This window comes from Tyto alba, unplaced genomic scaffold (assembly GCF_018691265.1).
Source record: "Tyto alba isolate M040663 unplaced genomic scaffold, T.alba_DEE_v4.0 Super-Scaffold_21, whole genome shotgun sequence".
In the NCBI taxonomy this organism is placed as follows: Eukaryota; Metazoa; Chordata; class Aves; order Strigiformes; family Tytonidae; genus Tyto; species Tyto alba.
This window is the reverse complement of record NW_024881295.1, coordinates 21,138,265-21,153,589: the sequence shown is the minus strand read 5'-3', so window position 1 is coordinate 21,153,589 and position 15,325 is coordinate 21,138,265. Positions and strand designations below refer to the sequence as shown.

The 15,325-nt window shown below is 48.6% G+C and overlaps 1 protein-coding gene across 3 annotated transcripts in view; it reads right to left on the bottom strand.

Annotated features, from left to right (window-relative positions):
• Positions 1–15,325, bottom strand: part of DENND2A (DENN domain containing 2A) — a 61,542-nt gene that overhangs the window by 25,217 nt on the left and 21,000 nt on the right. The window contains exons 1-6 of one of the 3 annotated variants that reach the window (XM_042795300.1): positions 14,805–14,825; positions 11,215–11,313; positions 8,293–9,504; positions 7,107–7,234; positions 3,716–3,837; positions 1,144–1,341 (exon numbers count right to left, since the gene is read on the bottom strand). In XM_042795300.1, the coding sequence (XP_042651234.1) occupies positions 1,144–1,341; positions 3,716–3,837; positions 7,107–7,234; positions 8,293–9,504; positions 11,215–11,285 (1,731 nt within the window). In that variant the 5' untranslated portion in view covers positions 11,286–11,313; positions 14,805–14,825. Of the gene's footprint in view, positions 1–1,143; positions 1,342–3,715; positions 3,838–7,106; positions 7,235–8,292; positions 9,505–11,214; positions 11,314–13,128; positions 13,361–14,804; positions 14,826–15,325 lie in introns of those variants that run through there. The other 2 variants (XM_042795299.1, XM_042795298.1) reach the window with 2 other exon arrangements.

Genomic DNA, 15,325 nt, shown 5'->3' with positions numbered 1-15,325 from the left:
AGTACAGCCTCTAGCCAGCTGCCCAGCTCAAGTCTCAGGCTGGTCTTGCCACTGACACAGCAAATCTTAATTCTGAGCTTGCTCTGCAAGACTGCTCAGTGACACTGCCTGGTAAATATATACTTGTAATCTTCCCTTCAGCGGACATAAAAGTATGTGGGAACACACTGATTGAGCTCTAGCACATGCACAGATGTGCAGGCATACTAGGAAAGAAAACCTTAGACATTTGTAGTCTTTGGCTCGTTCCCGAAGAGCTGAGGTATTTAGAGAGGGCATTCAAAAATCAGGTGTGCAAACACGAACGCAGATCTAGCAAGCAGGAAACAAAGAAGATACACAAACACATCTCTTCTTCCCCAAATGAAAAGTGTGGGTTCAGAAAAAAATCACCACAGACAGTCCCTGGTAGCCTCTGATTGTCCTGCAAAGACTGGAACAAGCAACTGTGTTTTTATAACTGTGTTTTTGAAACGTTCAATAGATAGACTGCTGCCAAACTTCATTTGGACTGAATATACTTCCTGCTAGATCTGAAAGAAAATAAAATTAAAACGGAGTCATGCTGTATCCAAATACGAAGTACAGAATGTTGCTCCAGAAAATGCTCATGACAACAGACAACTCCTTTTGTCACTCAAATGTCAGTATTTTCATTGTTCACCTACAATCACACCCTGCCTTGAATCATAATCAGCCAATGCATGAATCAGATCTAGCAACAGATTGCCAGGAGGGAACAACAACGCAACACACAGACGATTTCTGACTGTCCTATCCATCAAGCAAAGAAGGAAATATGATGCAGCATATCTTTTGCAAAAATATTAATTGCTTTTTTTCCCTCTAGAAAACTTTGACTTTTATCCAAAAATTAAAATGCCTTTTTTTTCTTTTTTTTTTTTTAAGCTTATTTTATCTCTCCTGACAATCATGGTATATCAGGTGGAAAAATAACTGCTTCAAAACCTGCAGAGATGTTTGTGAGCCTTCTTCAGGCAGAAAGGAGGTTAAACACAAGTTACCTGCCAGGAAAACAGCTATATTGCAGGGATGCCACACTGGAAACAAAAAACTTCATCTCGTACTTGCATTCCTGACTGGAAGAAGCCAAACAAAAGAGAAAAAACCCTCTAGATTTACCTTGGGAATCTTCCTTCTCCTCTTGCCATTCTGAGGGTCTCCCAAGGAGAAGAAGGTGTCATCTGGACTGCTGGGGGTGGAGGGAGGGCTGATTTTGGATGGCGACCCAGTCCCATCACGGCTCAGTTTCCGTATGTCTGGCAGTTTGAAACTCCGCCGCTCTGAGTTTTGTCGGAAAAAAATGGGCTTGGAAAGCAACTGGAAATGGAGGAGGAGAAATGAATGAACACAGTATCTCACGTATGTTTGCTTCACTGCCAACACTGTCATGGCGTTAAATCTGGTGAAAAACTCAGATGGCAAAACAGCCTTGAGAGTGCTCGCGGATTTGTGCACGTGCAAGGAACCCACCCAGTCACTGGGCTACACCAGGACTATCTTGACCAGCAATTTAACCGTTCCATATTAATTGCAGACCAGAAACACAGCCTCAGGGTTGGCCAAGAAGCCTTGCTCCAGTGTGAAAAAAAATCTCCAAGGACTTGTGTAATCCAGAGGCTGGGGTTGTAAACAGGACAAGACTATCCAAACCAGCCAACCACAAGCATTTGGGATAAGGAGCAGCCAGCCAGGAGGAACGGAGTTGCAGTGAGACAAGACAAAAAGCACTGTCAGTATGGCTGTCTTTGACAGAAGCCAGAATTAAGTATTTCAGAGGAGGGTGCAAAAAATGCCATGATGGACAATTATGGAGACTGGTTTCCTCCTAGGCTCGTTAGCAAGTTCAGTGGGAGCACAGTAGTAGATATTTAAGTACCCAAGTAAAGTTCTTAAAGTCACTAACCAATAACAGCACCAGAGAAGCAGTAACCTCAGCTCCAGATAAAGAAGGGCAAAAGACTTCTCACCAGAAAGAGGCTCAGTAAGAATGCTTTTTGTCTCCTACAGAATTTCCCAGCAGTTATGACAAGGTCAAGTCGTACCTTTTGTGGGCACTGTATCTGCACTTCCAGAGCACGCATCTACGTGGCACTAAGTGGTGTAGGGAAGAGGTATCCAAGCTAATTCTGAACAAGCCACAGCAGCACCACAGCTGAGGCAGCGTAACAGACACACTCAGCAATTATTACCCAAACCAATTCATTCAGGTTAGCTCAAGGTGTCTCTGGATGGTTTGGCATCCACTCACAAAAAAGCTTAACACCCACAGAGAAGTCCCACACTAAAATGAGACTGGGAAGAGCCTTCACACTGAAGAATCTCATCCTGCACTAGCGATTTAATCTACTACTGAAAGTCTGTCCAGACCCATTCCCCACCGGTCTATAGCCTGGGCAGGCTCTCCAGCATGATTCACAATGCAGCTGCAAACCAGTTAGTTGCCAAAAGAGCTGTAGCACTTCTTTTCTGACTGATGCAGATCACAGCTTTTTGATGTCAAAGCACTGTAGTGTAAGATAACTACTCATATTCCGTTCTTTACTAAGTGTCTTGGGCTGGGAACCGTATCTATGGTGAAAGGTATTCCTGTGTAACACTGCAGCCCCCATCTGATAGCACAGGTGGGAAATCAGGGGGCACAGCTGATTGCAAAGCCCTCTGTAGGAAATCAACATCGTCCCAACATTCATACATAGCCCCTTGCTGCTCTAGACCTAAGGAGAATGGATCGAGAACCACAGGACAATTTTCACTTCTAAGTGTTGAATTATCCAAAGAAACCTCGGTTGCTGATTAAGCTGGTAGGAAAAGAGCAACACGTCAAGAAACGCTGCACGTCGGACCTCTGGAAACCCTGGGTAACAGCTCTAATAATAGCTGCAACTTGGAGAGCATGGGAAAAGCCTTTGCTCGGGAAAACCGCGTTTAGATCCCCGCTATCCCCTCTGAATGCATTTGTTGCCGAGGTGACTTCTGCTGTCACACCACTCCTGCTGTTCCACGCTTGGGACTATCTAAACAGACAACAGGAACCAACCAAAACAGCTCGGGAGGCTGAGAGCAGGGCTGGCCTTGGTAAGCCCTGAGCAAGAGGTGCAGACCAATGTTTTACCCCTTTTAGTTTCACTGCCAAGGAGGAAAATGGTAGGAGGCTGTGAGTTGTGGTGCTGGCGGGGGCACCCTTTCAGTATTGGCCCCCTAACCAGGGGACTGGCATTGCACTGCCTACCAGCAACCAGTTGCATCGAGGAGAGAGCAAAAGAAGCATCCTAAGGGAAAGGGCTGCAGAGGCACCTTGGCATCAGCCCGGGCACACTGTGCACTGCCCACTGACACTGAGCCAAGATGACTGCAGGGCTTGATTACCCCAGCACTTAAGTGCCCTCTTTGAGGGCAGGAAGTGTTTTCTTGCACTATATTAGCCAAAAGTCTTCCTCCCTACCAGAGAAAAGTAGTCCTGGTGTGAAAAAACAGTGAGAGCCAACAAACCATTTGTATAAAGGAATGCTGGTTTTCACTTTTGCGAAAAGGCAATAAATACCCTCTACCACACTGTACTCTGACCAGTGGTAGAAGACAAAAAGGAAAAAACTCTGACACGCATCGGCAAAACTCCATTTTTTCCACACAGAACCTGGACTTCGCCCAAAACTTTCTGGAGCAGGAGAGGTGGCCACTTGAATCAAAGTACCTTAGTAGGGGTCCCGGGTACGGAAGAGGTGGGGGATGCCGGGAAGGTCAGGACACATTTCTTCCCCAAACAGCGGCTGTTGGTCTCAATGTCTTCATAAGGGTTTTCCTTCGATGGTGGATCTGCAGCAAAAAGCCACAAGCAAGAGACTGTAAGTGCAGAAAATCCTTGAGGTTTGCCATAAAAATCTGTTTGGGGATCTGCTGGCCTTCTCCCACCTCCCACATCAGATGTAAAGACCTGTTCTCAAGCATTCCTGCGATTGCCTCATTCTCTCCATAGCCCCACAAGTCCAGCTGCTCACTGGACATTGTCCAAACCCTGACACTGACATATGCGGCCATAGGAACGTATCACAGATACTACAGATGGAAAAGACCCAGCAAGTCCTCGAGTTCATTTCCCTGTCTTCAGAGAAGCTGTGAGATTCTCATGCGCATTAGTCCATAATTGTATTTCCTTCTTTCCAGTCCTCTGCGTAGAATTGTCCAAATGAAACTGTGAGCTGAAGGCCAGCACAACGGTTCTCTCTCCTCTATTTCAACCCCATGTTTAGGGGGACCTCTGGTCACCATTTAACTGGGGCTGAAGAGATCCACTGCTCTTGGGCTGACTCTGTAGAAAGATGTAATCCACCCTCTGAACACGGATGTCTGTGACACAACACAGGTTTTCAAACGCATCTATCAATCATGGATGCCTCAACCTCACATGCCCCGCCGTCAAAAGGGGGAAGGATTCACCTCACCTAACCCGGGCCATCCAAAGGCAGGATGCTCTCTCCCTGAGGGGATGGGGGGTTGGCAGGGAGGGACACCTCTGAAGCAACATCCAGCTCACTTTTACCTAGGATCCCCTCAAAAACACAAGGCTTGAATGATCACACAGAGGCGCCCCATTCTTTCCACTGATTCTAGATATGAGACACACAACTAAACCAAGTTTTAAACACCCAAAATTACATATGATGAGCTTCTTACACCCCACTCTTCAGCAGTGCTGGAAGTGTGAACATAAATGTGTTCAAAAAGAACACACAACTCTGAAAAAGCAGACTGTGACATCTCCATCCAAGCATCTAAGAAACCGATAGCTAGCCCACGCATCTGCACGGGCAGGCAATTTGTTATTTCTCTCTTCACTGACACCATTTCATGCCATCCCAGTGGACAGCCGAGACTGGAAGCAACTACCTTTCTCTTATTGTCATGTAATGCTTGGCTGAGAGCAGGGACTGGAGGTCAGCGGTGTCGCAGGGCTCTGGAGCAGGGACTGATAATGGCTGTAGGATCTAACTGCCCCGCTTCCACCTGCCTGCCCTGCTGGGGCAGGACTGTAGCTGAAGTCTTCAGACAGGGACAGAAATCCGAGTCTCTTTCAGTACTGTCTTCTGCACTGGCTTGGTGGCACCCGGCACTACAGTGGTGGATCTGAATTCACCGAGGAGAAGGTAAGCATGTGTGGCACCAGCAAATCAAGTCTGAGAGAACATTTTGTCATCAAACATGCTCCTGTCCCTGAAACTGGCTCCGCTTTCTAATTCCTACAGCACACTTCAGTACTGAAAATATACTTCAGCTGTTGCATAACTGGGTAGATTGGAGAAAAAGGAACAGGTTCTGTTGCCTACCCCGTCCTCAACAGGGTATGTCCACTGGCATGTCCAGTTAGCCTCATTATAGAAGAAACAATACTGCTTCCCTCTTTTTGACAAATAAACCTTGTCAACCATCTGCCCAGTGCAACTGTCAATATTCCAGGTAAGCAATGGCAAACAGGTAAAAAGACAGTGCATGAAGGGAATCTGTGCAACTTGCTGGGAAAGGGAACGGCTCTCCCACCGGCAGCTGAACCCCCCCCCAAGTTACGCATACGAGTCTGGGGTGTACGTGTGTGCCTGCAGTCTTGGTTCCCCCTCCATCAGTGTGGTTTTCACATGTTGTTTGTTTCGTGGACTATACCCGCCTGTAGTCTTGTGAAAAAGAAAACTGTAGCTTTTTTTTTTTTTTTTTTTTTCCAGTTATCCCTGTCCACCCTTTTTCCCAAGCTTCCATGGTAACACCACCAGGACTGCAGGAACCAATTAAAATCACTGACTCCAGGCGAAGCCTAAACATGCAGCAAGAAAACAAAAAAACAAACATGCCCTATTAGCTGATAATTACCCATAACTTTGTTGTCTTCTAATCTTTGCAACTAAAAGCTGGAGGGGAGAGGAATTTCAGCCTGGTATTTGAGTTCCCTGCAAGCTTGGGACACAGGGGTGCGATTGTATTTGAATGGATGGATTCGCCTATACAGCCCCTCTGTAATGCTATCCATGTTATTCCAGCTGACGAGGTGACCCTTACTCAGTGGTTTCTGAGACCTCCCACCAGGCCCCAACACAAAAAAAAAAAAGCCTGGCAGCTGCTCAGACACTCCCCGTTCCTTTGGCCCACCAAGTAAAGAGAAGAAAAAAGCAAACACCAGGCCCCCAGCTCCACAAACGAGGCCGTCCGCTTCATAAATGTCAAAAAGGATGGATTCTCATCCCCTTGTCTGCCATCAGCCCCACGGGAACACGATGCCTTTGAGAGATCTTTCTCACCAAGTGTGATCAGATTTTACTCATATCAAATAATAATGCCTGGCGGGTTCTTGAGAAAGTGCAGCTCCTCCCACGTCAAACAACACAGACCACCTTTGTAGGATTACAGCTGCATGGCGAGAGCTGAGGCAGCTATCCTCTTCCTATTCCGCTAAAATCAGCCAAGAGCTTTCCACAGCACCAGTCTACAGCTACCGAAACTTATTAAGTCTTTTTCCAAGTGGGATGCTTCTATTCTGTGTTCCATAAAAGGCCATCTAACTCACAATATTAAGAAAAAACCTACATACATTGACACTGTTACAGGAAATAATCTTTTAAATGGCATTGGTCTGCCACTGAAGTTCGAAAACGAAATAAAACTTAATTTCAAAGACCGTGGGACCTAGTTTCTTAATTTCAATGGTACCTGGAGCCATACACAATCCTATTTCTGAACCATGAAACTGACTTCAAGGCTATTGTTTTCAGACTGTTCACATTCTCTCAGTGGTGACAAACTCACCACAATGGACAGACCAGAGCTGTGAGAGTTAGTCTGCAAGACAAAAGGAAGAGAGAGCAGGGACGCCAGCAAAATATAAAAGCTGGTTCCCACATGCCTCAGGTTCATGTTTGAAGCTGATGAGTTTTGAAATATTCTGTCCAGTTTTTCTTGCCAATAATCTGTGCAAAACGTGTCTTGGTTTACATTTGGATAATAAACATTATTCAGCACGTCCGGTGAGTGCCTGTTGACTGTGAGTCTTCTCAGCAACTCACCCTTAGCGGTCAAATCCCTTCCCTGTCCAAAGCTCCTACCCAGGATGTCTTCATAGACGTTCTCCTCAGATAAAGTGCGTGTGAGGGCCAGCTTGGTCTGCGCGTACCAATCCACCCGGCCGTTCTCAGACGACGACTGCAGCAAGTCTTCAAACTCGTATGACTTCCTGCACCATTGACGGGAGGAGAGAAGGAGCAAAGAGGAGGGTGATACGGTTAACCGGCCTTCGTAACCACATCACAGCTAACTCGCTTCTCCAACAGGCCACACGGCTGGTGAAACGATTTAGTGAGAACACTTCGCAGCCCCATCCCATATAAAGCGGGAAAAGTAACACTGAGATCAGTTATTTTTTAATCAGACACACAAATAAGGGCAGTTTGGGGATGCCATAGATAATCTGGGTTGTCACACCGTGAAGATGCAAGCGTTACGTGGAACGTCCTGCAACCCTGCACAGAACCTTAGGCCATAAGAGATCCCATTTACAGCACAGATCCCACCCTCAGCAGGAATAAGGGGGGCCCAAAATCAGCCTGCTCTGAGCAGTACAGGAAAGCAATACTCACATGCAGGATGGTAGAAAGGGTTAAAAACAATTAAGTGTCGTTCACTAACAAACCAGGAAAGTTTCAATTTCCTTCCTGCACCCAAGCCAGGAATTTTTAGGTGACAGTTTGTGCAGAAGGCATTAGAAACAGCCGTGCATTTTACGCTCCCCACCCCCAAATGTGTCACCATCATGTGGGAAGGGAGAAAAGGCAAGAAAGCACTCCAGGAGAATATATACATATCAGTTTCAGTTAGAGGGCTAGGTTTACTATAAACAGTGAAAATGCTGCGGTGGAGTCTAGAGATTATCATTCCAGACCCTGTTCCAGACCAGCTGTAGTAATTTTGTAATTAAACAGATTTTCTGCTAAAAAAAAAAAACAAACCAAAACCTCAAACCCCTCAATCTTGCGCTTGAAGGTTAAGCCGAGTAATACAGGGACCTTAAAGCCCAAATCTGCCACGACTTATCCGTTCACAGTTATCCCGTGAAGTTGTGCTGGCCACTAATAAGCCCTCAGAGAGATGACCTCAGAGTGCTGGTTCTGGCCAGCAAGGCTCTCCGGGCATTACGAGTGACCAGAGAAAGATCCATCTCCCACCCCCAGCCCCCCCCCCCCCGAGATATGGGAAGGTGGGACTCCACCATCAAGACCGACACAGCCCAAATACCTGTGGTCAGCGTTGTTCTTGTGCTTCCCGCTCCACAGCCTCCTGCTGACAGCTGATGGGGGAGGAGAGGAAGGTAGAGGAGGGGGAGGAATGGATGGCAGAGGGGGTAAATTTCTTTTATTCCTAGCTGCTGGCACCCAGTCCTCTTCCCCCTCGTGTTTGAAAGTCCGCCGGGGCTTTGGCAGTGGGTTGATGAAGGGTTTCTTCTCTGGCACCCCTGGCTCTGTGTACACATTCTCCACCGGGCAGTCCTTGGATTTCACATGAGAAGTTCTTACCTCTTCCAGAGTCCCAAAAATTGGCTCGCTAATTTCAGAGTCCAAGCCAAGGAGCCTTTTGCTGAGCTCAGCCCCACATACGCTTTCATGGCTCTCGGGAGCAGTGTGTCCTTGGGCTGCCTTCTCCTGCAAGCACTGCGGGGAGTAGTAAGTACCAGGCAACTGTGGCTGCAGCTCTGCCGAGCCATCTTTCAAAGCCTGCTCTAGCTTCTTGACCTGACTAAGCACCGAAAGATTCTCCTTCTGGACCTCCCACTTCCCACCTTTCACCTCCTTGCATTTTACAGGGCTGGACTCCACTTCCTCATCCTTCCGCGCTTCCCCCTTTCGCTCGGCTGCCTGCCCTGTGCCTTTCAGAGTTCCTGCTTTCCGCTCATTCTCTTTGCCTGCCCCTTTGCACTCCAGTTCCCAGTTCACAAGCCTCTTGGTCTCCACTTTCCGAGTCACCAGTGCTTCCCCACTCGTCTGCTCAGTTACACAGGGCACCCTGTGCTCCTCTTTAACTCCTTGCTCCTCCTCTCTGCGAGGAGCAGACTGCGTCTCCTTTTTCCCTTCCCATTCTGAAATTTTGTCCTTGATGCTGAAGGACTTATTCCTCAAGCCAATTTTCCCAGGTGACCGCATATTTTGAGTGCCTCCTATCTGTCTCCTGATGATTTTACTGTTTTCTTTAACGTTCAGATCCACAGATGGGTCACTGATGATCATTTTGGGACTAAGCATGTTCTGCTGAAAGCAGTCTAGCCTTGGATCCAGCATCAAGTTCTCCAAGGCTCCTAGGGGGTTCTTCACCACAGAAGAAACCGGTTCAGCTTCAGGTGTTAAACCCAGGGTGACCGAGGCACCTTCAGAACATCTCTCACCCAAAAATCCACACGAAGGTCTTCCTAATTCCTTCACAGCTGCTGTATTGTTTCTATCTGCAAGCTTGATCCTACGCACCAAAGACAAAAAGAGATAAAAACATTCACCATTATTGCCCACCCTTGGTTTAGTCCATCAGCTCTGCAAGCCCTACTGGTAAAGCTGGTAACAGCAGAGGATGCTCAAACCAAGCACTTGAGAGATGGGTTTATGGGGGAGGATGCTCAGGGAAAGGGCCTCCTAGCCAGAACGCAATGCTCTCCTCCTGTTACAACTAAGACACAATTGGAAATGAAGTCCTTCTCGGTGGCAGAAGTAGGTGGCAGGTGAGAGAGGTATTTTTTGCACATCAGCTATCAACGAGAGGTTCACCAGCATTTTTGTGTGTGTGTGTTCAGAAGTGCAGCAGAGTTTTCGACACTGTCACGGCATTAAGCAGGTCCACTGCAAATAAATGCAACATGGACCATTTGCAAACAACAGCGAATTTGCTGCTGCTAAACAGAGGAGAAAACATATGGTACAGCTGGCATTCCTCTAGTGCCTGCTCAGAGGCTCTCTCTCAGCCCATCCAAATGTTTCCCAAATCCATATTAATGCACAAAAACTGCACTTTTATTATTACATTTCTATGGCCCTACCATCCCAGGCCACACGTGGGATTGGGCTTCCATCCACCCAGGCACAGTCCCCACATGACAGAGCACCCAGGCACCAGATTCAGCATTCTCAGAGCAAAGGGTCAAATGTTTTCACTGTCCGACCTGCACCAAAAATCCCCAACATATTTAGTCTTGGGAGTTCCAAGCATGTGATAGCACAGTATCAATACTGTCGTATTTTATCAATATAGAAAAGCTCCAGCTGAACAGACAGTTATTCCAACACAAAATGTTTCGGTGCCAAAGCACTTAGCCATGTCTTTGGGGTTTGCCTGGACTTGGGAAAGAGCACCAGGTCAACACAAGGTAGTTACTGGGACGCAAACCCATATCATTAGTTCCACTGAACCATGATCCCAAACCTGATTCAACTCGGGAAATTGCTCCATTAACTTAAACCTACCAAGTGCACCTCTTCAAGAACTTAGAGCTCTTGTAAGAGCATCCATGTGGATACTCTGGTGTGCTGGCAAGCCTTGAGCTTTGTCCTGGAGTTAAACAACACTGGCAGCCACTGCAGACTCAGCTGTAGAGCAAATTGAGTCTGGGAGGGGTTTCTGAACAGAAATGGGCCCCTGGCCAGATACTGTTCTTCCCTAGCCTCACAGATATTTAACTCCTGAGTGTCTCAGTGACAACACCGTGCTCTGGTTAAGAGCTGGAGCTGTGAAGCCCACGGCCTTTCCCAGGGAGCGGGGCATCGCAGTGCCACTGGGGGCTGGACTGCTCAGTAGAACCCAAAGTTGGACACTGGGAAAAAACCTGCAGCGGGTGGGGACAACAGGGCTTGTCTGAGGAGGCTGTGGAATCTCTAGCACCGAAGATTTCAAGTGCAGGCAGGGCAAACATTGATTGATATATCAGCAGCACAAGCGGTCTTGCCTTGGGACAGACCTCCTCTAGCACTGTGAGTCTAGGACATTATCAGTCTGACTGGATGCTAAAATGTCACAGTCCTGAGATAGCAATGAAATCACCTACACGGGTGTGTTTTAACGCGTGAGGAGAGGGGGACAGTGCAGAGCAGAGAGAATGCTTCCTTCCTTTGGTTTTCTTTCCGGTGGGGGGTAACAAAGGCAAGCAAAGCACTCCAGCACTGAAACGTGAAAAGCTCTCACCTCTCAACAGACTTGCAGACACTGCTTTCAGACTTGCTGCTCGCGCCGGCCGCCTCGCTAGCTGTCATCATGTCAGCACGCAGCAGGGCAGCAGGTCACCTGCAGACAGACACAAGGAAGAGGCGTTGCTCTGTGCTCACCCTCCTTCTCCCTTCTACACACGCACGCACACGTCCCCCCTTGAAATCCAGGAAAAGAGCTGGAGACCTGACAGCTCTCAAGAGGACAGCCTCAGTTTGCCCCTCTGTGAAATGGGAAGAGGGGTGATAGCATTACCCCTCACAAAAGGCCAGGAAGGAGTTGACAGGTTTTGAGGGCAAAAATTATCTTTGGCTCGGCATCAACTGCTGTACCGCAACTTGCATATGAAGCACGTTTTATGAAGTCTTTTACTGTTGCCGAAATCTCAGCAGATTTAGACATTTTTTTCCTCGTAGAAGACTAAAACAAAGACAATTTTACAACAACCTGTGTTAAGGCCACAGGACTGAAGCGGTCCCTGTGAACGAACACTGTCACAATGTCCCCAGCTTGGGGCAGAAAACATTTTAGGCTAAAGAGACACTCCGCTGCAGTCACTGTTTTCCTTCTCTCTGGTGGGCCAGGTTAGTCTGCTACTGATCTGTTTTCAGAGGACAACTCCTCATGGGGGTAAGATGAATCAATCACAAAAATTAGTCACTCTGCCTCATGATTTCTAGCATTCATGGAGTGACTGTCCCTCTCTTTCGAGTACTGCTGCTACCCAGTCAATGCAACAGACTCCGTCCTCTTTTTATTGCCCCACAATACTCTTACTCATTAAATAAAAAATGAAACAATTACTCTGTTACTCCGCAGCCACCTTCTCTCCTCACCTCTCAGGGTGGTCTGCCCGCTTTGCAGCATGGCGATAACAACAGGCTCACCATCTTGTACGCAACACTTGGAAAATCTGAAGCCTCTCAAATCTGTCCACTTGGCTGGTCTGCCAGATGCTGCTGCGCCATGCCTAGCATTTGGCAACAAGACCGAGTGCCTTGGGAAATTTAGTAGGTTCTTGTCATTTAAAAAAATAAAAACCATCACACCAGAAACAGTAAAAAACAAAAGGATCTCCCGTTTCCACTGTACAAGTATTTTGGGCAGAGAGAAGAAGAAAGGGAGGAAGAAAAAGAAAAAAAAAAAAATCAGTCTTGTTTGTTTGCAGTTTTCGCTCTCTCCCTTTATCCCACGCTGGCAACGTTCCTGAGGCGAGGAGTGAACTCTGGGTCAACTCAATGTGTACGCACTCGGGGCAGCTCATTGCTAACCAGTTAGCGGACTCTCTTTCCCCAGACAATAAACCCCCTTGGCTTCTCTTCCTCATTAGCAACTGGAACAAACACTCACTTCACTTCTAGACACAGAGCAGCCTTGCAACACTGTCAAGAAAATTTACCAGCCTGAGGAACCGAACCTATTCATCCATCCCTTAACTGTTATGGATTGAGAATAATGAAAAACTAACGATCGCTGGCGTCCCTGGCCAGAGAGTGACTCATCCAGGCAGCCAAAGCAGATTCCTGCAAAGCTGCAACAGAGGCTGCTCTGCGCTTGGCATTACAACATCCCTGCAGCAGGGATGGGCTCTTCACTCATCACCCATTTAGTGCCTCGCACAGCGGGGGCAGCGGCCGGAGCTTCTCAGCACGGCCTTTAGCAGTAAGAAATAGAACAACAACGGGGGTCGGCATACACACAACCCCTGTGGCTCCACTGCTACAGGGAACGTTCGCTTGGGATGAGCTCCTCCGTCTTGGTAAGATCCCACAATTTCCCCATCAGGAAAATCCATCTCTCGGCCTTTTCCAATAGCCCCCTAACAAACAGTGCCTTGAAAGCAAACGTCTGAGTGTGAGCAAATGCGTGCTGGTGCTCAGCACAGTCACGTACCTGACTACCTCCCGTGGGAGAGGCCAAAAAGAAGATAATACAGAATAAAAGGCGCACTCTTTCTTCATCTGCAGTGGCTGGGACAGACCCCATCACCTTCGGTGAGCAGAAGCGAAGCACAAACCAGCTGCTGAGTGCTGCAAAAGGGAGTCCCCCGTGAAAGGGGCACGGCTGCAAGGAGCTGATCAGCATGACTTGGAGCAAAGGCCAGAGGGACGTGTGCCCCCCACAGCCACCACGAGTGGCAGGAGTAACCGGGGCAATGCACTCACACTAGGCTGGATAAAGAGCCGGCCGGGAGCTGACAGAGCAGCAACACATCAGGTGCTGCAACGTGACAACAACCGGGTACCTACCAACACACCCACTGACAACACACGCGGCTCGGGGGACTAAAGTCACCCCTAGCAGATACACGGTTTGCTGTCCCTCCACCCTCGAGCAGCAGGGAGTAAAGTCACCCCTTGGAGATACACGGTTTGCTGTCCCTCCACCCTCGAGCAGCAGCGTATACGGGGTGGCTGCAGCATCACCTAGGGGATTACTGTAGCACGTTAGCTGTTCCTGCTCTAATGAGTAAATATTTACCCAAACGCACTGGAAGACATGAAGGAAAAAAAATGACCTCTGGAATAAAATAGCAGAAAATAATAGGGTACCTCCCAATTAGTCCAATAGTCAGATAATTTGCTTGGGGCCAATACAAAGCCCAAATGAACTGCAAAGGTGATGAGATCATCTCTTCTGTTAATGAGGTTACCCGAAATGACGCGCAGGCCTGACCCACAGGCCTTGCCAACACCTGACAAGAAGCTGGGATGGCAGTGATGGAGAGTTGCCTCCAGTAGGAAAATAAACGGTGGATCTTCTCTACTGAGGTCTGGCTCCTCAAGGCACCCGGAACGATCACGGCAGTTCACTGCAAAGGGCAAGGGGAGCTCCTGTTCCTCCTGTCTCCCCACATCTCTGCTGTGATCGACCACACGCTGCCCTGACTGTGCGCTGGCTCAGGCTCTCTCTGGAGCCCCGCTGTGACCCGCGGCGCTGTGAGTTTTAGACAAAGCAGCTCATGGAAGGGGTCCAACACACCCCCGATCCAGCACAAGGGAGGTGATGAGGTTGTGGTGGACAGGAGGGAAAGAGGGAGGGAAGCGGGGAGAGAGAGCATGAGAGACTGTGCACGTAGGGGTGGGGAAGGGAGCCCTGCCAGTGGCTCAGAAGCGTTACCCAAAACACTGCTCTGCTTTCCCACCTCACGTGCAGCGTGACCACGGCCCTACAAATCGCCTAGGAGAAGGCAAGCGGGGCTGAGTTCAGTTAGCAGCCAACCCCAGAAGGACGTACATACATCAAGTTGGCACTTCTTGACCGACTGCTGCTTCCTCTAAAAACCACACAAGAACTTCCTACCCGCAGTGGGAGGCGCAGCCCCGAGGCAACCCGAGCCCAGGGCCACCGCTCCTGGCACGTATCTCCTGGAGCAGCACGGCCATAAAAGAAGAGAGAAGATGCCAAGCCCCGTTTGGAGAGCCTTACCACCGCCATTTATTCAGTCATCCCTGCCATTGTCTGGGGGAACAAAGCAGACATCTGATATCGTTTCAAAATTAAACCGGGGGAAGGAAGGACAGGGGAGGAGGCGGGAAGATAGAGGGATGGGGAGGGAGCTCTCAGACCTGTTTGCCGGACCCTGGGAAGGATGTGAAGTCTCCCAGCTGAAGCCTCTCCGTGCATCTCCCGCGCGCACCCGGCCTCACCGTTCCCAGGGCCATGTGATAGGGGCTTCCTGCTGCCAAGCGAAGCGAGACCTACCCCGACCTCTCTCTTCCAAACAGAGTTCCTGCCCGCTTTGTGTTCGCACAGAGGCGTTTGTTTACTGATCTATCACTGGCATGCAGGAAACAGCCTTGAAACAAGCTGTAATCATCTGTCTCCAGCAATAGCTGTTTGGCTTTCTTCTAATTTAAGTTTTCCTCCCGCCCCCCTCTTCCCCGCTTCCGATCCAAACGCTTTTGGAGTATGCGCATCTGGTTCGGGGCGCTAGGCACCGCGCGACGTTTCCAAAGCAAGTGGTGAATAAAAAAAAAAAAAAAAAGAGGCGCTGACAGTAGGCACGCTCCCACCCCCCCAAAGGACAGACAAGTCTTCCAGAGGAACGTGAGCTAAACTGCTTCAGGGAGAGGAAGAAACCAGCTTT